Here is a 25,551-nt window from a genome sequence, read left to right as displayed (position 1 = left end):
AATTTTGTAAAAAAAAAAAAAAAAAAAAAAAAAAAAAGGGAGAAGAGTTAATCTTTTTTTTATTTGCAATGCAGCTTGCAAACATTCACTTGATCCATTTTTGTGAGATCCATTATGGCGAGTTGCTTTTAAAGTCCCCTCTCCTTCCTTTTTAAACCTATTTTCTTTTACTCTACTCTACTTCTCTACTAGATGTTTCTCTTACTCCGGCAGGCCCATTTCTTTGCGGGTGAGTGTTGCGATGACACGATCTTTCAGGTTCTCTGGTGCAGCACATTTGGGCTCTGATTGCAGGGACTCCATGGTCAGTTTCCTCCACAGGTACTCTATTTTAGTGTCACAATGCCAAGGGTTAAAGGTCAACTCCACCCAACTGGTATTAATATCTAATACACCAGGAGACAGAAACTGCAGCCTGTTTTCACTGAGGTCAACATACTCCAAGCGCTTGAGCCCTTGAAATACAGTTGGCGGGAGGCTGTCTAGTCTATTCTTCTGCAGGAAGATGTGAGTCAGGTTAGCAGAATGGCCAAAGGCTTTTACATCAAGTGACTGGATTTTGTTCTGATCCAGATGAAGTCTCTCTAGAGCAAGGTGAGCATCTAGACACCCAACTGGAAGCTCTTCGAGTTTGTTCTCCGAGAGGTGCAGGACCTTTAGGTGACTCAGACTTTGGAGTTGGGTCATTGGGAATTTCATAAGATGGTTTCCGGACAAATCCAACCATGTGAGATGACTGTTGTTGGGCAACCAGTCTGGGTGGATGCTGGAGATGCGGTTGTCTTTCAGCACCAGGTTGAGGAGTGGAGCATGATGGAAAACATACGCAGGTAGCTCTCGAAGTTCATTATCTGTGCACAGTTTGGATGAGAAGAGTTGGAAAACAATATGTGACCTGCTTCATCAATTTGAGTCGTTTAGGATGTCATAAAAACTTCTGAAGAAAATGTTTTTGAATTATACAAACAGTACACATTTTACATCAACTAATATATACTAATATATTATATATTAATATATTTACGGTTTGAGGGATAAATTCCTCTCTACATTTAATTTCCTAGCGAACTAACGAGCTTTCTTTACACTGAATGACTACTGAGGTAAATGTACGACACAAGCTGTTTTTATGTCGTTTTCCCGCGGTTTAAACATTATATGAGACAAATGTCTGTAAGTTGTGCCTTCTTTTCGTGCTTTAAAGGGTTAGTTCACCCAAAAATGAAAATTCTGTCATTTATTACTTACCCTCGTGTCGTTTCACACCCTTAAGAACTTCGTTAAAAACAAACTTCGGCAAAAACAAAACAAAATAACGACTTATTTAGTGATGGCCGATTTCAAAACAATGCTTCAAGAAGCATCGGAGTATTGTGAATCTGTGTGTCGAATCTGCAGTTTGGAGCGCCATAGTCACGTGATTTCAGCAGTTTGGCGGTTTGATCCGCGATTCGATTCATGATTCGATACACTGATTCATTTATGCTCCGACTCTTTCTGAAGCAGTGTTTTGAAATCGGTCATCACTAAATAAGTCGTTATTTTGTTTTTGTTTTTTGCCGCACCAAAAGTATTCTAGTCGCTTTATAATATTAATATTGTACTCACATGTACTGATTTAAATATGTTTTTAGTACCTTTATGGATCTTGGCAGAGGAAGTGACATCAAAACGAGCCTCAAAACGACATTTGTTGTTTTAATATCGTGATAAAAATTACATGATGTGTAAGCTGAAGCTTACAGCGTTTCCCTACATTGCGACTTCCGCGCACATAGCTACAAAATAAATGTGAAGAGTCTTAATATTTAAACAAGGTGCTTTTATAGGCACTCACCCGTAAGGTCTATGGTGTGCAGGTAATGAAGGTCCTTCAGAAGATCTGCTGGTAAGCTGCTCAGTTTGTTGCCAGGCAGGTGTAACTCCTCTAGCAATGGGATGGCTTTCAAGTGTTGAGAGGTCAGCACGCTCATGTTGGTAAACTGGATGGTTAAGGAGGTGGTGTTGCCTGGGAGACCGTCTCCAGGGAAATGAGAGAGGCCAGCATCAGGACACACGACCTCGGTTGTTTTGGCGCTGAAGTGGCACGTGCATCGCTTTGGACACGAGAGGGCGTCACGGCAACAGAAGACGACCATCACCGCGAGCGCGCGCATGAGCCAGGAATTCATCTTCACGAGCTTAAAAAGTGAAGTTCAAATTAGCCTTCTTTTCTTTTTTTAACATAAGCTGCTGATTTATTCCTAGAGTTTCCTCGTTTGTTTTTGTGAAAAGATCTTTTACAAAAATAATTTCATGAATAGGCTATTGGCTACTAAAAGAAGAAAACGAAGAAAAAGGAAAGACAGAAATGTAGATTAGCAAAGTACCCTAACCCTAAAATGGTCAAATATTGACAAAACGATATCTTACCTTTTATTGCTTAGAAATCCAGTAATTCTAAGATTCTGCTCATTCCCCTCAAATATATATCCCGACAGAGACTGTCCGTGTGTGACTCGAGCACTGTTTACAGGAAAGTAGGACAGTCAGAGAAACCCCGTCACTTATGTAAATAGTGAGAACATCTGGACATGACTAAAGGGTGAAAGTACACAAAACATTTCCTAAAAGAACATTATTTCAAATAGCTACAGTGTTTGTGGTTACACGGTCTGTTGTATTAATAAAAGTGGAAAATAAATAGGCTATGTAATATGTAAAAATGTCAAATGTGCGTGTAAAATGAGGACGTTTATACTGTTTATACTAAACGCTTCATAAGAGTCAAGAATTAAATCAATACATGTAAATGATTGATGTTTTGGCTGCAGCATCAGCATTGCACAATGAACAAGAGGTTGCACAACAAATGTTCTACACAAATGGACTAATAATAATAATTGGTTAACCAGTTTATTTTTGATTACGTTATTATAAGGTGTTACTGAGGAAATTTAGCTTTTAACGTTTTGTTCTTGGGTTATTGTTGTTGATGAGGTTGTTGTCTCATACTTACATGAGCTGTTTTTATTGAATATTCAACAGGGGGGAAAAACGAACTAATCAACTTAAATAATTAATGTGCTTCAGATAACATAATATTTTGAGTTTCTGTTGATTAAGCCAATCACCTTTATTTGTATTAACTTAAATTTTTAATTTCAATGGGGGGTTAGAGGGGAGAGAACAACCAATGAAGCACAGACATAGAACAAACTCATTATACAGAATAATGAATATTAATGAGCACGGAGAGAATGACAACAAACTCCCAAGCACAAGGGAGAAATGCGAAATAATATTTAATAGGGCTAATAATAGGCTACTTTGATTACATTTACGAGCACTGGAGTGTCAAAATCAGTCTTTTAGAATAATCATGTCGTCCTGTTCAGATAGGCTACACTGTATCAGTGTCCACTTTGCACATATAATTCATTTGAAGAAGACTTGGTGAAATATGTGTGCATAACTACACCGTGCTGGTTAATGTTTGGTGCAGGAGAATGTGTGAAATAAAAACTTTAAACACGGATACTTTATTCTGTATGAGCTATGTGCCACGTGGCTAGTGTTATTAAACTCATCGTGGAGCTCCGCGCTGAAACCGAGCATATGCGCGCTCCGCCTGTATATCGTAATAACAATCGTATTTTTCATGTGTTCATATTCAAACTCCAGTTCTGACCGCATCGCGAGCAAAATACAAACACACGTGTGCTGTGCTGAGAGAAACAGCCTACGGCTCACGTGTTTGAACGCAGCTAGAGCTAGGTTTGAAGAGCTTTATGTCATGAATATGTCGAGAATCTACGTCAGCATGTTCGAAAGTACACGATGATGTCAGATTTTCTGACGTTGCTCCGACTCAGCTTTTCAAACAGGAAGACAGAAATCGCTCTGAAAAATGCAAAAATAACTATTTTTACTTATGAATAACATTAATGAGTACCTTTAGTGTTTTCAATGATGTGCAGCCTATACATATCTGTTTACATCTCAAAAAAAAAGTGACCCTTTAAAACACAGAAATGAAGGTCCTAAAATATTGGTGCTGAATAACAAACGATGGACATGTTAGTTAACTTATTACCAAAACACGATTTCTCTTGCTCGGACAGTCCAAATCTAACGCATTTCTGCAGTCTTCGTGATCAGTTTCTGAGATTTTTGTGGATGGCGCCCGTAATGGCTCTTGGTGACGCGCGCTCCACGCCAAACCCCTCCCGGTGGCATCGCGCGCTCAGCGCTGGACAGCCCAGTGTCCCTCAGTCACTGCTGACAGACGTACAATGATCCTGCGCCGCTAGGGGACCGCGCGCCTTTTTCATCAGGGAGGAGACACCACCTAAGTTTCCTTTGGAGAGCTCCAGTGCCCTGGAGACGCGATGGAGACTTCCAGCAGCGTGCCAAACACCGACGCGTCCACCGCCGCGCTCACGCGACTTCTGAACTTCACAGAGGATCCAGCCAGCTTCTCGGAGAAGCCTCCCATGGCAGGGTTGCGCGCCACAGAAGACCCGCTGTCTCTCGTGGTCAGCAGCTTCAGGACTGGTGTGGCTCCAGCGGGGCTCCTGGCGGGTCCATTCTCGCCCTCTAAAGAGCCCACTCACCTGATTGTAGCTTTCTGGGATTCACCCTTGAGTCACGGGATTAATGTGTTTGTTGGCTTTGTCTTGTGCTTCACCATGCTGGGGCTGGGCTGCACGGTGGAGCTCAGTCAGCTGGGCGAGCACATCCGAAAGCCCATAGGAGTCCTGCTGGCGGTGGTGTGCCAGTTTGTCATCATGCCCCTCATCGCCTTCCTCTTGGCCCTGGCCTTCTCCCTCAATGATGTGGCCGCTATTGCTGTGCTGCTTTGCGGCTGCTGCCCTGGAGGAAACCTCTCCAACATCATGTCATTGCTGGTCAACGGCGAGATGAACCTCAGGTAGATGATATCCATAACATCCGTGATGTTTGTTTTGTATAAGAAGATATAAAATATTGTTAGGCTGATGAAAGAAAGAAAAATGATATTACACATATAAAATACAATGTAATATATGTGAATAATGTGAAAACCCGTCACAGAATAATATATATATATATATATATATATATATATATATATATATATATATATATATATATATATATATATATATATATATATTGTAACAATATATATATTGTATATATTTTTATTGTAAGAATGTCAAAAAAAAAAAAAAAAGAATAATGCGTAATACATTGCTTTTGATGGGTTTTGTTTTCCAGCATTGTCATGACAATCTCGTCCACTGTCCTGGCGCTCGTGCTCATGCCCCTGTGTTTGTGGATGTACAGTCGCGCATGGATCAACACACCCGTGGTGAACCTTTTGCCCTTCGGCGCGATCATTCTCACCCTCTGCAGCACCCTCATTCCCATCGGGCTCGGGGTCTGGCTTAGACATCGCTATGCTCGAGTGGCCGAAATCATCATTAAGGTGACTTAATGCAAAAAAAAAAACAACAACTAACTAACAGTGGTTCAAGTGCGCGCATGAAATTTCAGACTTAAAGTTGATTAGGAGTCGCCGCTAGTGGAATATAACCATCATAATATAAAATGATTTAGATTTGTGCTGTCTTTTCTTGGATATCACTGGTTGTGATGGGTTTCTTATGTCCACAATCTCTGGCCACTGAAAGGAGACTGAAGTGCCCAAAGGCAAAGTGGCGTCACATGCGCGCATCTCCTTTCAGTTGAGCTTATCTAAGAACAGCCTGGTAAGGGCACAGTGGCGACTGCGAGATTAGTGAGGCGGGGAGGGAGGGGTGGGGGTGACGGAGAGTGTGATAAAGCAATAGAGTCTGTTGGGGGAAGGAGGGGTAGGTGGGACGGGAAAGTGGAGTGGATAAAAGTGGGCTGATTTGTCACTCATGGCTTGCACTTTTCTCCTCTAGTATCATCATGTGTCTCTAGGCTATGTGCCATTCTCTCTTTTCAGGATTCATTCCCCAGGCCATACAGAGCTAAATATGTTACATCAATTGTTCCCAGTCACTTTATTAATGAAAACCCTTTATGGCTAATTGCTGCACGCTGAGTCCTGTTACACAGTGCCATTTTCTCAGCAGTACATCACACAGGATTACACTTATACTGTGCAAGGTTATTTTCGTAAATGGAAACTGAAACTATAATAAGACTAAAAAACGATTGGTCGAAAATATTTTCGAAAATTGAAATAAAATAAAAATGTCATATTAAATGAAAAAATAAACACACCGACAACAGTTACTGAAAAACTAACTGAAATAAAACAATAATTAGCAAAAATAAATAATTTTTTTCATAATTAATAAGCTCTCAACTGAGTTGTGGCAATTTAGGGCAATATTACAATACCGGAGGCTCGAGGCTGCACTTTTAGGACCGCAGCAGATTCAGGACTGCATTTAACCCATCCAAGTTAGTGCACACACATTAGGAGCAGAGTAGTGAACACACACACACACACACACACACACACACACACACACACACACACACACACACACACACACACACACACACACACACACACACACACACACACACACAGTGGGCAGCCCTTATGCTGTGGCTGCCCTGGGAGCAATTGGGGGTTTGATGCCTTGCTCAAGTGCACCTCAGTCATATCCTGTCGGTGCTGGAATCGAACCAGCAACCATTGGGTTACCAGTCAGACTCACTAACCATTAGGCCACAACTGCCCCTTTTCTCAGACCCTAGTTTTTGTGACACCGCCCTCTAGTTTAAATATTTAAACAGGGTTACCAATGGGTAGGTTTAGGGCTAAGGGTTGGTTAGGACAATATATGAATTAAATTGAATCAATCCTAGTCTTAGAACTGCAGTCCTAGAAATGTGGTCCTCCGGTATTGCAGGCAGATTTGGGGAAATAGGCTACCTGTAGATGGCCCTTCAATCACGTGAGCTTAAAGGGTTAGTTCATTTTTGATAAAATCCGATGGCTCAGTGAGGCCTCTATTGCCAGCAAGATAATTAACACTTTCAGATGCCCAGAAAGCTACTAATGACATATTTAAATCAGTTCATGTGACTACAGTGGTTCAACCTTAATGTTACGAAGCTAAGAGAATATCTCAATATCATATCAATATCAATATATTCAACAATATCTAGTGATGGGCAATTTCAAAACACTGCTTTATGAAGGTTTGAAGCTTTACGAATCTTTTGTTATCGAATCAGTGGTTCGGAGCGTGCATCAAACTGCCAAAGTCACGCCCCCCAGTGGTGAACCATTGAAATTTCGAAACACTTATGATGTAACGAAGCCTCATTTACTGAAATCACATGACTCTGGCAGTTTGATACACGCTCCAAACCACTGATTCAAAACAAAAGATTCGTAAAGCTTCGAAGCTTCATGAAGCAGTGTTGAAATCGCCCATCACTAGATATTGTTGAATAAAGTCATTATTTTGTTTTGTTCATAACATTAAGGTTGAACCACTGTAGTTACATGAACTGTTTTAAATATGTCTTTAGTAGCTTTCTGGGCATCTGAAAGTGTTAAACGTCTTGCTGTCAATAGAAGCCTCACTGAGCCATCAGACTTTTATCAAAAATATTTTAATTTGTGTTCAGAAGATGAACGAAGATCTTACAGGTGTAGAACGACATGAGGGTGAGTAATTAATTACAGAATTTTCATTTTTGGGTGAACTAACCCTTCACACAGAATGCATTTTTGCGTCGAAAAATTATAATAATAAAAAAAACAAGACGCAAGCAGTGAAATTAACGCAAGGTTATAAGCTGCGAGCTGAACGTGAGCTGAGCATTTTTAGAATACGTTTCATGCACGAGATGCAGGCATAACAGCCAAACATGTCCATCAAGTGCATGTTTAGATAGAAAAACAATAGAAAAGCAGCGCAGTGGACACACTGCAACTGCACTTTTTTATATAATTCTTACTTTTATACTTTTAAGTTGCATTTGTTTGGTTCTTTGTTCAATCTCAAATCATTATTTTATTTTTACTATTGGGCTTGCCCAATAGTTAAACTATGTTGTACAGGCTAATACTAAAACTAAAACTGAAACTAAAGATATAAAAACTAATTAGAAATGTGTTCACAAAATAAAAACTAAACTAAAAGTTATAAATCCATTAATGAAATGAACTAAAACTAAACCGAAATTTATAGCAAATTTGAAAACAATGTTAAAATAAAAACTACTTTAAAAATGCAAAATTATAATAACCTTGGTACGGTGAGATGAACCTCAGGTAGTTGGTCAGAGTCCACGATAGGACTCTTGTTTAAAAAAGGGGGGTGTTTAAAGATAGTTTAATGTTTAAAATATTTACAAAAATTGTGAGTATTATGTTCATTGGACTAAGAAATTAAAATTACAATATTATGAAAATATGTCAACAATACTATAAAATAAAACAATAATACTATGAGAAAGTTTCTCTTAGATCAAGAATATAAAATAAAAATATTGTGAGAATATATCAATTGCATCCAGAAAATACAATAAAATATTGTGAGAATATGTCCATTACACCCATCAAACAAAATAAAAATACTGTGAAAATATACAGTATATCCATTAGAAAAATAATATTGATATATGTCCAATAGATCCAAATAATAAAATATATTTTGAGAATGTTCATTAGACCCATATAATAAAATACTTACTATACTCCATTACACCAAGAAAATAAAGTAAAAATATTGTGAGAATGTCCATTACGCTCATAAAATGCAATAAAATTAGTGTAAGAATATGTCCATTACACCCATTAAACAAATACAGTATGTCCCTTAAAATTAATATCGTGAGAATATGTCCATTACACCCATAAAATAAAAAAATAAAAAAGTGAGAATATGTCCATTAGCTCCATAAAATAAAAATGTTTTGAGAAAATGTCCATTACACCTAGAAAATATTGCAGAGTTTATTTGCTAAATAACTCAAATGAACTAAACGGATCAACAGACTGTATAAACTCTGGTGAGAAACTTGGGGTCTGTGAGGTCTGTTTGACAGTATAACGTCTGTTTGGAAGACTTACCTATGCTTTGTACTTGTGCTCCAGGTGTCTCTGTGGTCTCTTCTGGTCACTCTGCTGATGCTTTTCATCATGACTGGAATTATGCTGGGCCCGGAGCTGCTGGCCACCATCCCTGCCTCCGTCTACCTGGTGGCCGTGCTCATGCCCATGGCCGGCTACGCGGCAGGATACGGCCTGGCGACGCTCTTCGATCTCGCCCCCAACAGTCGGAGGACTGTGTCTTTAGAAACCGGATGTCAGAACGTGCAGCTCTGCACAGCCATCCTGAAGCTGGCGTTCCCTCCACAGCTGATGGGAGGCATGTACATGTTTCCTCTGCTGTACGCGCTCTTCCAGGCAGCAGAGGCTGGCATCTTCATTCTGGTTTACCGCATGTACAGGAAAGAGGTATTACATAAACAGGACCTCATGGAGGAGGATGATGATGATGATACAAACATATCCTACAAGAGAATGAAGGAAGAAGATGTGCCGTTTGATTCTACGTACGGTGCGGTAACAGTGAGCGACCCCAATGTCATTGTGCTAGAGTCACAGGATGGAGTTGGAAGCCCCACACCTGTATAAGGGCACAAACACAACTGACTTGAGACTCACTATAGACACTGGACCGACCTGCGTATTTACATTAGGATTTATTCATATCATCACTCACTGTTAAATTTCTTACTAATCCCAGCATTCTACTTAGTATGTGCCAAAAAGGATAGCAAGACTTGGAAACTAATGTCATGACATCACACGATACTAAAGTTGAATATCCGAGCCAATGTTTTAGATTTTTATCTAACACATTAGCCAGATATTACAATTCAATCGAATTTCTGAAATTAGCATAAAATATATGCCAAATTCAAAAGAAAACGCACATGTTAGGTGACATTTATCAGTAAAAAATGTTTAATACCATTTTTAGACACAAATATAAATATTATATATATAAAAATAAAACTCTTATATACACTATATATATATATATATATATATATATATATATATAAATATATATATATATATATATATATATATGTATGGAAGAGGATTAGGGATTAGAGGATTAAAAAAATAAAACCATCTCGATATTAAAGTTGTAAATTACGAGAAAAAAGTTAATAAAATGTTGTGAATAAAGTCATTAAATTATGAGAAAAAAGTCATTAAATTACGAGAACAAATTTGTTAAATTATGAGAAAAATGTTGTTAAATTTCGAGAAAAAAGTCGAGATAAAATGTTGAGAATAAAGTCGAGAATTTAAGATAAGAATTTATTCTCGTAATTTAACAAATTTGTTCTCATAATTTAACGACTTTTTTCTCGTAATTTAATGAGTTTATTCTCGTAATTTAATGAGTTTATTCTCGTAATTTAATGACTTTATTCTCAACATTTTATCTAGACTTTTTTCTCGAAATTTAACAACATTTTTCTCATAATTTAACGAATTTGTTCTCATAATCTAACAACTTTTTTCTCGTAATTTAATGACTTTATTCAACATTTTTATCTCGACTTTTTTCTCGAAATTTAACGAGTTTTTTCTCATAATTTAACAAGTTTATTCTCAACATTTTATCTAGACTTTTTTCTTGAAATTTAACTAGTTTATTCTCGTAATTTAATGACTTTATTCTCAACATGTTATCTCGACTTTTTTCTCAAAATTTAATGAAATTTTTCTCATAATTTAACGAATTTGTTCTCATAATCTAATGACTTTTTTCTTGTAATTTAATGAATTTATTCTCAACATTTGTATCTCGACTTTTTTCTCGAAATTTAACAAGTTTATTCTCAACATTTTATTTCAACCTTTTTCTCGAAATGTAACAACTTTAATCTCTGCTTTTTTTTTTTTTTTTTTTTATTGCTTGGCCCTAATCCTCTTCCGTATATATGTATATGTATATAGAGAGAGAAAGAATGTTTGTCTATATAATTTTATATTTTTATTTTTTGTCATTATTACGGAGCAAATTTGACCATTCATTCATTCATTCATTCATTCAAATAATTGTACACTTTCAGAGAGTCATGGATGTATGCAAATCCACATTAATATAGATTGATGCTGCTGTTTGTAAATGATTCCTGCTATTACCGCAGTAAAAGGATTACATTGGCTTATTTGATTATGTGGACTCAGAGGATGAGAAGACCGATTCACATCCCACCCCTTATATTGCGCATCACCCACTGTCAGTCTATTTCTGATTCCAAAACAAGGAAGAAATGTTTTTTTGTTTATTGCTTCAAAGTAGTGTAATTTTACAGGATTACCACTGCTTGATATGACCAATATCAAAGGCTACAACATGTCAGTGTCAGACCCAAGATTCTAGACAAAAAGTGATCATTTCCATCTGAAAATATCCAAAAATGCAATCCATCTCTGTAATCAAAATGTTTATCAGCATATAAGAAAATGCCTGCAAGATGAATAAATGTTAACAAGCATCTAATATTATTATTTTTGTTCCTTCAATATCACTGCCAGACTCTGGCATAAAAAAATCTTTTATAGACATTGCCACACAAAAAAAAAAACTTTATATTAGGCCTATATTTATTTAACATTAATTGTTATTTAGTAATAGGACAATCTTCAACTGAAGTGACAAACGATAGACAGAATTGATATATATATATATATATATATATATATATATATATATATATATATAATTTAGTGCTGTATTTCCGTGTTTAAAATTGGATTATTATGCTATATTCAGTAAAATGGAAGCTTAATGACATTTAATTAATTTTAGTCAAATGCTGTGCTTATGCTTATAAGCACTAGTGCAAACTTGTGTCTGTATTTCCACCAGGAAGACAGTAAAACCACTAACAAATGAACACAAATTCAGACTTTTCTAAAAATGACTGCTGCCATCATGATATTTTCAAGATACGGGGACATTTTGGAAATATTAATAAGAAAATATTTATCAAAATTTAGATGAAAATATGTCAAATCCTTAAGTCTCACAATGCACCCCTCAGATCAACCATCATTTGCAATGACCTTCACACCTAGTCCAAACAGAATTGTCCCTTTTCTTAAAGGAGCGACATCCATTGTTTAACACCTCAGATAATTTGAGGACACAACTTCTTAAAATACAATATTTAATAAAAAAAAAAAAAAAAAAAAAAAAAATGTGCATGCTAAATACATTCTATATTCACAACATAACTTGTTAGGATAGATTTGATGTAGCTATGTTGGGAACATGCACATTATGTGTTATACGCGAAATCTCTCAAACTCAATTAAATATGTATTTTAAAACTATAATATAGAACTGTCCATGACTAATAAAGGTTATTTGTTCAAAATGTATAGACCTGCTTGGATAAACAAGCAACAAACAAACATGGTGACGGGTCAACAAACTCAACACTAACTGTTCCCAAAACAGCTAACAATTTAAGTCGTATTTTCCAACAAGAATGTTACATTTTTATGACTTTTCTAGGCCTGGAAAACCCCTTTTGAAAATTCCCTGATATTTCTACTAACCTTGGGAATCCTGTTAATTGGAGTTAATTACCCACCTGATGCCAATCTGTGTCCTTGTGCTTCTACTTCTACTTAAACTGCTGCAAAGTGTTTGCCAACCGGCTAAGCGAAAAAATGGCTACTTATGGTAACGAGACAGTCGACAACTATCTTTACTCTTCTTACAATCCTTATTCCTATAAATACCCCAGGTTCAAGGGCTGGAGACAGAAAGCTTACTTCGCCAATTACAGTGAGGGCGATACTTACTTTGATAATTACCAGAGGACGCAGCTCAAGTCCATCTTGTCTCAGATCAACCCGAACCTCACCCCGCGTTTGAGGAAAGCCAACACCAAAGACATCGCGGTCCAGGTCAACCCGAAGACCGACGCGTCCATCCAGTGCGCTCTGGGCCCGCGGACCCTCCTGGCCCAGAAGCGTGATGCCATTCGTCGGCGGCGGCAGGAGGTCCAGACCCCCGGGAGCCCCATCAGCGGCGGCGTCCGTTTCCCGCGCACTCAAGCTGTGTACTCTCCGGTCGAGTCCAGGAGACTAGTGTCCCTCTTCAGGGAGGAGGAGGAAGAGAATGACACCGAGCTTGAGGCCCCTGAGACGGTGGACCGCGTAGAGAAGGTGGAAAGTGCTGAGAGAGACGAGCGCAAAGGGAGTGAGGAGAGCGTGAAGGAACCGCTTAGTCCCGAAAAAAATGATATAAAACAAACTGAAACGAATGAGAACAGAAATGAGCCAGTGAAAACCGTACAAAACGAACCGAAGTCCAAGGCTCGCGTGAGATTCCAGGTGAGGGGAAACTGATTATCCTTGCCGCTAAAACATGTTTGTTGTATGTAGAAATGAAGTTAGAAGTAGAAGTGAACCGTCTAAAAAAGTGGGAAAGCAGTTTCAGTTTTCAGGAGTGTATTAACTTGTTTTAATGTAGTTTTTGGAGCAGAAATACGGCTACTATCATTGCAAAGACTGCAACCTGCGCTGGGAAAGTGCTTATGTGTGGTGTGTCCAAGGCACGAACAAGGTAATGGATGGGCTTTGTGCAAATTAAACCATAGTAAATGTTAAACGGGCACACTGATGATCTCCCCTATTCTTGCAAGTGTTCATCTAACAATTACTGATTCAAATATTACCTTCTCTTTTAAAGGTGTATTTCAAGCAGTTTTGCAGAACGTGTCAGAAATCGTTCAATCCATACCGGGTTGAAGACATAACCTGTCAGGTAAGCCAGTCCTGCCATAGAAGTTCTCAACCAGAGAGCCTGAGGCTTTCTAATGGACCGCAAGCAAACTTACAAGTGACTTTAATTTGTCCATCAACGGTCCACTTTACTAAAGCCTCGAAACTTGAACTAAACTAGGAGTGTTGAGTTCACAACAGGGCTGCCCAATCCTGCTCCTGGAGATCTACCTTCCTGCAAAGGTCAACTCCAACCCTAATTAAACACAAATGAACAAGCTAATTAAAGGGTTAGTTCACCCCAAAATTAAAAGTCATTTATTACTCACCCTCATGTCATTTTACACCCGTAAGACCTTCATTCATCTTCAGAACACAAATTAAGATATTTTGATTAAATCCGATGGCTCAGTGAGGGCTACATTCAAAGCAATGACATTTCTCTCACGATCCATAAAGGTACTAAATTTAAATCCATTCATGTGACTACAGTGGTTCTACCGTAATATCATAAAGTGACAAGAGTATATATATATATTTTTTGTACACCAAAAAAAAACCCAAAATAATGAATTTCAACAATATAGTGATGGGCCGATTTCAAAACACTGCTTTGGAGCTTATCGAATCGTGATTTTCAGCATTTTGCCGTTTGATAGGAGATCTGAGTGACTGATTTGATTTGTAAAGCTCCAAAGCAGTGTTTTGAAATCGGCCCATCACTATATTAAAGTGTTGTGGGTTTTTTTTTTTAAGTACCTTTATGGATTGCTTTGAATGCAGCTCTCACTGAGCCATCGGATTTAATCAAAATATCTTGTGTTCCGAAGATGGCCTTACGGGTGTAGAACGACATGAGGGCGAGTAATAATGACATGACTTTTCATTTTTGGGTGAATAACCCTTTAAGATCTTGAGGAGCCCTTGATAATTCCAGACCGGTGGGTTGGATCTGAACTCTCTAGGTAGATCTCCAGGAACAGGATTGGGAACCCCTGTTTTACAAGTACCTAATGGATGTATTAAAGGTGCATTTTGCATTAATTTTCAGACTTGTAAGAAGACTCGCTGTACATGTCCTGTAACATCGCGTCATGTGGACCCCAAAAGACCTCACCGGCAGGATCTGTGTGGGCGCTGCAAAGGCAAGCGGCTGTCCTGTGACAGCACGTTCAGCTTCAAATACATCATCTAGCACCTCTGTGTGTGGCCCTCAGGCTTTGTTGTTGCCCAGCTGGATTGTCCACTTCAGTCTCTGCTCCCTCACTGCTCAAAGACCGCAGTGGGGAGGCGGGTCCATCAATCACTACAGTCTCATTTGTTTTTGTTTTGCTTTAATTTGTACAGTACTTGTACTAACTGCAAATGCCAATTCTGAAAAATGAAAATAAAAATGGCAATTACTAGCACATCTGGAGTCAAAGTTTGAGATGAACTGCTTTGCAGAAAGGTAATGTGAATAGCTGATTTTTAGGGTATATTTACACAATGTTCCAAAGTTTTTCTTTTGGCTGTTTGAACACTGTTTTGACAATTTAGTTACCCTTTTTAGTTAGGGTTTCAAATGGCAGGTTTTTTTTTTAATTTTTGGTATCGTTCATGTAAACACTCAATTTGTACAAATCTAAAAGCCTTTTTGTGCCTACAAACCCAGCAGACTGTGTACAACATTCACAGATCGACATCAAATGACCATTTTTAACCTCAAAACTGCTGAGGGAATAGATCTCAATGTTTGCTCTGATTAAAGTCAAGATTAAGAGCATATCCTACAAGTGTTAAGATGAGATTGATGGTCAAGAAGTTAAATGTGTTTTGACTTTCAACCTTAACCCCTCTGGTGCTCTGTCAGTCAAATGCCTTTATTTCAATGTCTTTGGGGGATTTTATGGTACTAAATATTTACACTAGTGGGAAGTTAAAGAATTTTACATTATGAAAAATGCTAATTTTTTTTATAGAATATTTTTCAAACACGTTTTACTCAACTTTAGATTTAGGGCTTTGATTTTCTTGCAGTTTGTTCCAAATTTAAGCTTTCAGTAAGTGTTTTGCAGCAGTACCAAAAAGTTTTCACTAGATGAAATTCATCTCCAATAGTAATTTGACCACAAGGAGCACAAGTGACCATGCCATTAAAAGGACCATTTAACCTTCGAGTCTTTTTTTTTTTTACAGCAGTGCCAAAACCTTTACCAAGTTTCTAACCATTCAGATGAAGTAATTTTTTATTAGTCAAAAGAGTGAAGGGCACTAACCATTACACTATACTTTGTTACTGTAGGTTCTACTGCGTAGTCTGAAGAACTTGAACACGCGTGCACATTTCACATCTCCGTAAGAAGCAAAAATCATTGTGGTTTAACCATCATGGTTATGAAATTTAAAAACCACAAAACCAGTAATTTGTGTATTTATGCAATGTACAGGGTTACTCAGATGTACAGTATGTTCGCAAAAAAATCACTACAAAACCTGTAAACCCATTCACACCAATAACTGCAGCGTGTGCTGCAGTTACATTGTCAATAAACAATGTTGTCGTCCATTGGTATGGGCACTAATATATATATTGTACATGGTTTGAACAAGCCTTAATAGAAAAGACCAGTGATGCTGAAAAATAGGAATGCGTATTCAATCAAACGTACAGCTGAAAGGGTTAATAACTGGATATCTACATTTAAAAACAGTGACTGTTAAAAACCATCAGAAAATGAATTGACAAAAAGCAAGAGTTGCTTATAATCAGGTTTTTATTTAACAGTACAGGGAAAAGCAGGTAAATCAGATGACAAACAAAGACAAACCAAAGAGAAATGTGAGGGAGGGGAAACAGAAAAAAAAAAAAAAAGATAATGCACCTCTAGATAAAAACTATATTTTTCCAGGTAAATAATATATCCATTAAATAATTAAGAACAGCATTCAAAATGTACCAAACAAGCAACAGAAGAGATCTCTGAGAGGAATGAATACAGTGAATAACGTTTTATTTCTCAATGTGCCACGACAGATTAAACGGTTCCTCCCTACGTTTGCGGATACCGCTTTCAGGACACCGCTTTGTCTCTTTGAGTTCGGCAAGCGAAGTGCAGTGCCTTTCAGAAGCGTCACAGAGCCCACAAACCCTCAGTGCAGCCCTGAGTCTAGGGTTAAGACAGAGCCAACATGGACAAACACAAGCCCCAGTTTCCCCTCAGCAGGGGCTCCAGCAGGGCCTCAGTGGGGGACTTTGAGCCAACACGGAGATCACAGTGGGTATCAAGGAATGCATATGGCAAAAGCTCGACCGAGAAGCCAAGCTCGTTCGTCGGGAAATATTGAAGATTAAGGTGGCGTATTATCATAAAGGAGAGGGCAGCCCGTGACTTCCCAACAGCTATTCAACTCGCTATTTTTTTGCATTAGTCGTTACCCTCTACTGAGCTTTCTCTGATTGAACAGTGCATTACACAAATGTACAAGGAAAAATACTGCTTTTACACTATACATTTTCTAAAATATATACAGAGTAAAATAAGTTATTGATATTTCCATGAGTTGCAGCCAGTTTGCACTTCACCTGTGCATTTCGGTTTGTTAACGTGCATGTATGAGAGAGAACGGGTGTGCAAATATCACTCCATGTCAAACGCACTCGCACGCACACGCTCACACTCACACTCGTCCTCGCACGCGTACACAAGAGTCTATGGTTTCCTACAGGCAGCTACTTATTTGGTTATAGTTTAAGGGTTTTGTAAGAGCGGCCCAGTGAAAGCTGAAAGTTCTCCCCGATGCAGGTCAATAAAGTTAAACAGATAAACCTCTTTAAACGGAGGGCATGGCCCCCCAGCTTACAATTACTTGTTAAATATCCTAACATTTACAACCTAAGACTGTTAAAAAATACAATTCTCAAAAAAATATTTGTTGCAGGCTTTTCTCTTTCAAGCATGCTTTTTTACAATCGACGATGCGACAGCCTCGCCGATCCATTGCGATACTCGGATTCTCACGATAACGCTCCAAATCCCATCTCTGCCCCAGTGCATAATGGGGCAGACAGATGTGGATCAGTCTAAAAAGGACACCACTCAGAGGTCATAGGTCATTCCGCCAAAAAGCTTCAAATTTAGCATCATTATCGCCCAGTGTCCCTCCTGACGGTTCTCGACCGCTCCCGTTCTTCGTACGTTTTCCAACATCTTGAGAGGTTAAACTATTTTGGAGAAAGGGGGGACGAAAAAACACAGTACGTGCGTAAAGTTTTGAGTTAACTAATGTCCACACATTCTTTAGCCCTTTGAGGTGAAGTCTATGTGAAAATCCCCAAACCCGCCGCCCCGGAGGAAGAGAGTTGAGTTTGTGAAGCTCTCACAGTCCAGTGCTCAGGACTGTGTTTTGAGTGTCGATTTGTGTCTGGATGTGGGCCGCGGGGGTCGGTGACAGGACGCACGTCTGGTGGGTGTGCGGGTGCGTCTGAGCCTGGCAGAGAGCTTCGCGGATCTGAAGATTGAGCTCCATGAGGCGAGCGCTGGCCTGAGAAAGATCCCTGCTGGGGCCCACCACAGCCAAACAGCCCGTCTGACCCAGAGTCTGGTGCCTGAAGTAAATGTGCAGCAGCGTCTGCACGGCATCATCCCTCTCACTGCCAAATATGTCATTGGGCCACAGGCACCTGAGGGAATGAAGGGAAATACAGAAGATACAGAAGGCGGTTTATAGAGGAAAACCGATACTGGAACCTATCAGATTTATGCAAAAGAGAACTTGAGGTGGTTAACAAGATGGTTAATTAGATTATGGATATGATGTAATATATGTTTCCACTCTGAAAGCCGGCCTATCAGAATATGGTTTATGTTTAACAAACAAACTATAGCCTCGTTTCCACCGAAATTACCTGGAACAATTTGTCTGCATTTCCATCACGGTCTAAAGTACCGTGAAGATTAGTCCGGTGACATAGGACTGTGCGCGACTTTCCATTTCCCACTGGATTTCGTCCTCCACATAAGCTTAATAAAGCGTGAACCTCATTGTCAGTCCATCGGTCGTAATTTTTAAATGCCATTGTTGATTCGAATAGCAAACAACTCTTACTGCACACACCGCAACAGAATTTTAAAAATGGTGGTTGAAATTAAAAGCTGCGTGGAGTCAACCAATCAAAATGATGCGTGAACTCAACCAATCAGCATGTTCAGCGTCCAAGTCCCACCTCCGAACGTACTACCTAGCGAGCAGGGACTTTCTGAGGGGGAAATGTTTACCCGGAACTTAATTTAGACCGTGGTTCCTGCGGTCAAAAGACACAAGTACCACCCCAAAGTCCCTAGTTCCTGGGGACAGTTCCAGATTTTGAACCACTGAGATTGTACTGTGGATAGAGTTACTCAGCGTAAAAACACGGCAAGTGACTGACAATATGGCACATCGCTTGTCAAGACTGGTTAGGACAAAAAAATACGAATAAAAGGACAGAGCTGCTAAATGCAATTTATTCATCCAGTGGAACAACAGACGTCTTTCTGGTAATGTATGATGAACTTTAGTTCACTTAAACCCTGCTGCTTTCTTACAATCGTTGGACAGAATCAAATCTACGCACAATAGTTTTTTTTTTGGATAATAATATGTACATCCCAATATGGAAGAAAAGAACTGAAAATGGACAATTCTTATTTTTATGGAATACTGCAGTTCATGCTGAATCATTTATCTGTGCACATAATTATTTTTTTCTGATATCGCAGCAATAAGTCCCGTCCTACATTTTTTTGACAGATAAACCATTTTCCCTGGCTATACATCACAATACGGAAGAAAAGATCTGTTGCTACTTCAATTTAAAGTTTGTTTTACATACCTGAAGGCTTTAACTTGTGCGATGGCTGTGCTGAAGTCCCGTGCTCTAAGACTCTCAATGAGTGAGTGGATGGCCGTCTCTGTGCTCGACTGGTCCACCTCAAACTCGCCCACTCCTTCCTGCCCATTACCTACTAACTCCGCCTCCTTCAGACAGCTCTCTAATATGGCCAGCTCCTCTGACATGTTAGTCACCTGAGAAACACACAAGCATCATGTCATTTTAAATAAACGTGTAGTCAATATTCTCACACAGATTAAACCAGTCTTGAATCGTCAATACAAAATCAATCAGCTGACACACCATTAAAGCACACGTCATATTAAGCATAAACACATTGCAAATTGAAATGGATATTCCTCAGGCAGTGCTGTTAAGTCACCTCACCAACAATATAAAAAACCAAGCTGAACATATGCTTATATGCTTTCTACATAACAGAGGTTGCTGTGTGTGTGTATGTGTACGCTTTATAAAGTGTAAGTGGGTTAGTATCGATGAGCGATAGGCTGAATGGCTTTTCTCTGGTCTGTGTTAAGCATATCAGTCTCCCTCAGTGAGCTTAATAAAGTTACGCTGCACTAAGAGCATTATTTGCAGTCAGACCTTTATATGTGTCCATACTGGCACACATTAGCACAAACTACCACAAAATCCAGAGAGGAAATGAAACATCATCTGTCTATATGCATGCTCAATGTTTGTGGCACTCGAAAAAGCCACAGGATCAGTATTTCTTGTGAATACATTTATATAGGACTTTTCATGCTAAATTAAATAGAAGTTAATGCATGTGCCAACATCTTCTATATTCTATCTATCCATTTATTTATTGACACAGCATTATAAAGTTGTAACAATCTTGCCTAGAGATGCTGAAAAAAACAGTGATATGTTGTAATAGTCCGAGATGTTCTTCTAGTGTAATTCTACATAAAAACCTAAGGGATGGTTCACCCAAAAATGAAAATTCTGTCATCAATTACCCACCCTCATGTCATTCCAAACTCATAAGGCTTTCATTCATTTTCAAAACACACAAAGATATTTTTAATGAAACCTGAGATTTCTGTCCCTCCATTTAAAGTCCTTCCACCAAACTTTGATGCTTCAAAGTAGGGCAGTCACTAACGATTATTTTGATGATTATATTGTTCTGTGTTGGTGTAGGTTTATAGATGATTTACCTTACAAATCTGATGAAATGGCGCCCATTGTGTTCCCAGACGAACGTTATAAACAACCCAAATGCTCAGCATATGCAGAGATGTGCTACGTGTATGAAAATGAAAACAGTTCATCTGAAGCAGCGTTTACTATGAACGGAGCCACTTTGAGTAACCTACATGCATGTAAATATTAAACACGCAGGGCATATATTTATTTAATCACAGCCTTTGTGAATTCACAATAGCACTCTCATAGTATAGCAGCTATAGTATGGTTTTTAAATGGTTTTAATACATTGTGCAGCCTTAGAAAATGGTCTAATAATGCGGTTCTTGGATTCTCGTCTGTGGAATGCGGCACTTCTGGTATTTTGCCGGTTACTCGGCACGGGTAAATTGCAATCGAGGATTTTTTAAACTCCAGTACTCGAATTTAATCGAGCAATCGTGACAGCTCTACTTCAAAGAGTTCATTAAGACATCATAAAAGAAATCCATTCAACTCCAGGTTTTGAGGTGGACACAATCAATTTATATTAGAGGACATATAGAGGACATCAAATATGTTGAACTGAAGCTATGTTGTTCAAATATGTAGCTCAAACGTGCTTGCTGTATGTATGCGAGGAATAACAATGAGGCTTGTAAGCAAGTATGGCTGAGCTTCCATATTTGATGTGCTTTATGTATGCGTGTTGACATCTCAGATTTCATTAAAAGTATCTTCATTTGTGTTTCAAAGATGAAAAAGGTAAATTGCCATTGAGGTTTTATAGGTTTATAAGTTTTATAGGTTTAGAACGACATGAAACTTAAATGTCTAATTTAAAATACACTATAACAGCTTTGAATAATACAAGGAAACTCCGTAGATACAAACCTCTGCTTCTCTCTTGATGGTGTCCACTCTGCTGATGAGTTTGCAGTAGGCCTGAAAGAGCAGTAGGAGCTGGAAATGGAGTTTATACAAACGCCGACACAACTCCAGCTCCTAGAGATAGAGAGACAGAGAGAGAAAGAAAGGTCATGACATAATCATCTCAACATCTTCAGCTTTAATCATCTGCACTGTCAGTAGCAAAACAGCATGATCAGATGAACGGACGGCCAGATGAATAATCAAATGGAGGGACAGATAGAGAGAAGGATGAACGTCCTGGATTTGAGATGGAGAGGAAGGGTTAGACCCTGGTGAATCATTTTGTGCAGAGTGGACTATGTATGGTTCCCTAATCAGAACGAAACCCTGAAAGAGCAATGTTTATGAAAAATGTCAGATCTGAATGGAGTGATACAAAATGTCAGTGAGCAGATGGGGGGTAGATGGAGCATGCAAAAAAAGTGCAGGAACAAGGAATCCAAGCTAATTTTCTCTCCCATCCTCCACTCGTGTCTGTGGACACGCTCCATTCACACACTGAATGCATATGATTTCTAGAAGCATTAAAACGCTAATAACCTATTAGCAAATTAGCATTTAGGTAGCAGGTTAACACCGTAAGTATGCAGAAATCATTTAAGCCATTAAATAATGAAGTTCATTAATGAAGCTTGTAGTGGTGATATATGAATGATCATGAATTGGACACATCTGTAGTGGTGTTAAGAGATCAGATGTAGGGGTTGTTTTGAATTCTGATTGGTTGAGAATGATTTATCAGTGAAGAATGGATGAATGCTCAGTGTGCGTGGCTGAATAGAAAAGATTGCGACAGACTCTAAAATACAATAAACAACTTACTGCTAGCATTTCCATTTGCTAAGCAAGAAGGACAGCAGGTCACAAAAAAGAGGAAACACAGGAAATAAGAAAAAAAGACCAAAAATTAGTGCGCTCACAACACCCCAAGACCACCATAAGAGAGAGAGAGAAATATTGCAGTCTGTTTAACAATGACACAAAGGTTGCAGTCACATGCAATGCATTCTGGATGGAGAAACTACTTTGAATATATTTTCACTATTTTTATGCACACTCAAACATTTGTAACATACCTAAATATATGCAAAACAGGTAGAAAAGGAGTGTGAGAGCAATTGAGACTAATGCAAGTTATAGTAAGAGAGAGAAATGCTGGCAGAAATCATTTCAACTGTTGCATCACAAAACCTGACTCGTTTCCGCCACTGAATAAAAAATTAAAAAGGAAATTGCGACTTTTTATCTCACAATTCTGACTTTTTTTCTCGCAATTTCTGAATTGTGTGGTATAAACTTGCAATTGCGAGTTATAAAGTCAGAATTGTGAGATATAAACATCTTTTTTTGCTCAGAATTGTGAGATATAAACTTGCAATTGCAAGAAAAAAAAGTCAGAATTGCGAGTTTATATCTGTATCAGTGGCGAAAAAACAAGCTTCCATACTTTAGTGCTCTGGCATTGCAGAGAAAATAAAGATGCTGTTCACTGGGACAGTAGTGACAAAGATGAATAACCAACAAATGGAGAGCATAAAGCTAATTTAAGATCTAGATTAACATTAATCTAGATTAATAAATGCTGTAAAAAATGTTGATATTGTAAGTTCATGATACCTAAATGTATTAAATAATGTTAACAGATTAAATTAGGGCTGCACAACGATTAATCGTGATTAATCGTTTGCAAAATAAAAGTGTGTTTACGTAATATATGTGTGTGTTCTGTGTATAATAATTATGTATATATAAATACATGCACATACATGTATAAATTTAAAAATTATATACATGTATAAATAAATATACATATTTACATACATTTTAGATTACATATACATATAAATATTTTATATATAAATATAATTTTTTTCTTAAATATATACATGTATGTGCATGTATTTATATATACATAATTAATATACACAGAACACACACATATATTACGTAACACAGACTTTTATTTAGCAAACGATTAATCGCGATTAATCGTTGTGCAGCCCTAGATTCAATCTAGTTGAAAAGAATACCAAAGTTACCAAAATCATAATTCTCACACTAGATATGAGCAGGAACAGACACCATACAAAAGTTTGGGGCTGGTAAGATTTTGCTTCTATGCTCACCAAGGCTGCATTTATTTGATCTAAAATACATTAAAACTGTGCAATATTATTACAATTTAAAAAAACTATTATTTCAATATGTTTTAAAGTTTATTCCAGTGATGGCAAAGCAGAATTTTTAGGAGCCATAACTCCAGTCTATTGGGGGAAAATCTGCTAAATTATGTGGATGAGAGGGATGTGCAGAACTTTTTAACATTTAAAAAAGACATTTCAATTCTGTAGAAATCTGTGAGGAGATTGGCAAGCACTGATTCTGCGTGGGCCTGGTTATGAGTAGTAGAAAGCTGTGAAAATCAGTTGCCCACGAATCACCTCTGCTTACATTCTTACAGAGATTCTTACATTCTTGTTTACTTCTCGGAGATAAAAAGAAAAGTGCAGAGCACAAATGTTCACGTTTGAATGCTCAAGCAGACACATGCAGTGAGATGAGTGTTTTTTTTATACCTGAGCCTGAGTGTTGGGTCGCTGGTTACTGTCTTTATCACCAAAGGTCTTTCTGCAGTTATCCAACCACTGCAAGGGGAAGAAGAGAGGAGACACCATGTCAACCACAAAGCAGAGAAGTCCAGATGTTATGAGTAAATACAGATGATGTTTCTGTGAGTGTGAAACACAAATAGAGAAAGCCAACTAGTGTGCATGGGAGTGTGTGTGAGGTAAATTTAATAAGAGTGAACTACTTAGCAAATTAAAGAGGGTCTGTTTAAGCACACAGGGGGTTCGGGACATAATGCTGTAGAGGCAGTGCCTGTGTCTCATCCAATTACTGTCCCCTAGTCATCCACTATCCCATCTGGCCCCTCGGCTCGCCTTCCTGCAGCCTGTCCGCCCAGCTAAATGATTTAGGGGCTCTGTGAGGCTATTCTTAGTGACCGTGCATGAAGAGAAATTGGCTGTTGCAGATTCTAGATGAGTGCTAACGGAAGTAAGCGCTGGCTAAATCAACTCGCATCCTGATATGATTTAGTAGCCAACAATAACTGCAAAGAGACGTCAAGGAGCATTTTATGATCCTGCACTGTCAGCTCATTCTCTTCTGCTGTCTCTCCTCCATTGAATAACCCTTTAAAGATGGGTTTAAAGATGAAGCTTTGACAAACAAACTGCATAGAAAATGCCCAGGTTATTTATATACTTTCCATGTCTACCAGAATCGGGTACATCTGAAAATCAGTGCACTGCTTCTATCTTAATGCAAACAAAGATCTTCTTTTATTAATGTAAAGAATTTCAATGAGTAATTTTAAAAGAGCTTTTAAGAACTACATTTATTGTCCCTTTTGGAAAAAAGGTAAAAATCGCAAATCATCAGCAAACATCTGCTTTTGTATTCCATTGAAGGAATACTAAGGAATAAATGATATGGCTATGTAAGGATATGAAGGTCAGTAATGTGAGTTCCCTTTCAATATCATTCTCTCAACGTTGCACCATCAATGACGCTTTGGGAAAACACCTTTCTCCTAGAATAGTGAAGCTTGATTGACATAACGACACTGCATCGCAATATCAAATTTCATTCAAGCGCACAAATTAGGGGTGGGAACGTGCTGTATATAACGTGGTGCTGGGCGCCATTTTCTCAGAATCTTTCTCCTTCATACATGACTGTGATTGGATGGTTGGATCATTGTTGTTTGCTAATTGTTGTGATCTCATGAGAGGTTTAAAGACTTAAAAAAGCATTACAAATGACTGTTTGTAGTTAAGGTGTTTGATATTGC

The 25,551-nt window shown here is 38.3% G+C and overlaps 4 protein-coding genes across 17 annotated transcripts in view; 2 read left to right on the top strand and 2 right to left on the bottom strand.

The window, feature by feature from the left end:
* Positions 1-61: 61 nt before the first annotated feature.
* On the bottom strand, positions 62-2,559 carry si:dkey-90m5.4 (leucine-rich alpha-2-glycoprotein). The gene is made up of 3 exons (XM_067383727.1): positions 2,413-2,559; positions 1,838-2,180; positions 62-851 (listed from the first exon to the last, which is right to left on the bottom strand). Exons 2-3 carry the CDS (start codon positions 2,169-2,171, stop codon positions 202-204), a joined length of 984 nt encoding a protein of 327 aa, XP_067239828.1. The 5' UTR covers positions 2,172-2,180; positions 2,413-2,559; the 3' UTR covers positions 62-201.
* A 1,685-nt stretch (positions 2,560-4,244) lies between these two features.
* Positions 4,245-10,057, top strand: slc10a4 (solute carrier family 10 member 4). The gene is made up of 3 exons (XM_067383721.1): positions 4,245-4,912; positions 5,242-5,452; positions 9,080-10,057. The coding sequence occupies exons 1-3, from the start codon at positions 4,371-4,373 to the stop codon at positions 9,620-9,622; spliced, it is 1,296 nt and encodes a 431-aa protein (XP_067239822.1). The 5' UTR covers positions 4,245-4,370; the 3' UTR covers positions 9,623-10,057.
* A 1,737-nt stretch (positions 10,058-11,794) lies between these two features.
* zar1 (zygote arrest 1) lies at positions 11,795-15,151 on the top strand. The gene is made up of 4 exons (XM_067383722.1): positions 11,795-13,363; positions 13,503-13,595; positions 13,722-13,796; positions 14,805-15,151. Exons 1-4 carry the CDS (start codon positions 12,695-12,697, stop codon positions 14,946-14,948), a joined length of 981 nt encoding a protein of 326 aa, XP_067239823.1. The 5' UTR covers positions 11,795-12,694; the 3' UTR covers positions 14,949-15,151.
* Positions 15,152-16,474: 1,323 nt separating this feature from the next.
* The window catches only part of fryl (furry homolog, like), a 114,800-nt gene continuing 105,723 nt past the window's right edge, over positions 16,475-25,551 (bottom strand). For 12 of the 14 annotated variants that reach the window (XM_067383714.1, XM_067383717.1, XM_067383713.1 and 9 more), the window contains 5 exons: positions 24,272-24,340; positions 22,518-22,535; positions 21,657-21,767; positions 19,608-19,801; positions 16,475-18,416 (listed from right to left, as the gene is read on the bottom strand). In XM_067383714.1, the coding sequence (XP_067239815.1) occupies positions 18,113-18,416; positions 19,608-19,801; positions 21,657-21,767; positions 22,518-22,535; positions 24,272-24,340 (696 nt within the window). In that variant the 3' untranslated portion in view covers positions 16,475-18,112. The remainder of the gene's footprint in view (positions 18,417-19,607; positions 19,802-21,656; positions 21,768-22,517; positions 22,536-24,271; positions 24,341-25,551) is intronic. The other 2 variants (XM_067383707.1, XM_067383720.1) reach the window with 1 other exon arrangement.

This window comes from Chanodichthys erythropterus, chromosome 4 (genome assembly GCF_024489055.1).
Source record: "Chanodichthys erythropterus isolate Z2021 chromosome 4, ASM2448905v1, whole genome shotgun sequence".
NCBI classification, from domain to species: domain Eukaryota; kingdom Metazoa; phylum Chordata; class Actinopteri; order Cypriniformes; family Xenocyprididae; genus Chanodichthys; species Chanodichthys erythropterus.
The sequence above is the reverse complement of the archived record's forward strand: the minus strand, read 5'-3'. Positions and strand labels throughout refer to the sequence as shown.

Coding starts and splice junctions, on each gene's coding strand:
- si:dkey-90m5.4 (XM_067383727.1), bottom strand. CDS start 2,171: ATGAATTCCTGGCTCATGCGCGCGCTCGCGGTGATGGTCGTCTTCTGT. Junction 852..1,837: donor GCACACCATAGACCTTACGG/GTGAGTGCCTAT, acceptor AACTGTGCACAG/ATAATGAACTTCGAGAGCTA.
- slc10a4 (XM_067383721.1), top strand. CDS start 4,371: ATGGAGACTTCCAGCAGCGTGCCAAACACCGACGCGTCCACCGCCGCG. Junction 4,913..5,241: donor AACGGCGAGATGAACCTCAG/GTAGATGATATC, acceptor TTTGTTTTCCAG/CATTGTCATGACAATCTCGT. Junction 5,453..9,079: donor TGGCCGAAATCATCATTAAG/GTGACTTAATGC, acceptor CTTGTGCTCCAG/GTGTCTCTGTGGTCTCTTCT.
- zar1 (XM_067383722.1), top strand. CDS start 12,695: ATGGCTACTTATGGTAACGAGACAGTCGACAACTATCTTTACTCTTCT. Junction 13,596..13,721: donor GTGTCCAAGGCACGAACAAG/GTAATGGATGGG, acceptor TCTCTTTTAAAG/GTGTATTTCAAGCAGTTTTG. Junction 13,797..14,804: donor TTGAAGACATAACCTGTCAG/GTAAGCCAGTCC, acceptor ATTAATTTTCAG/ACTTGTAAGAAGACTCGCTG.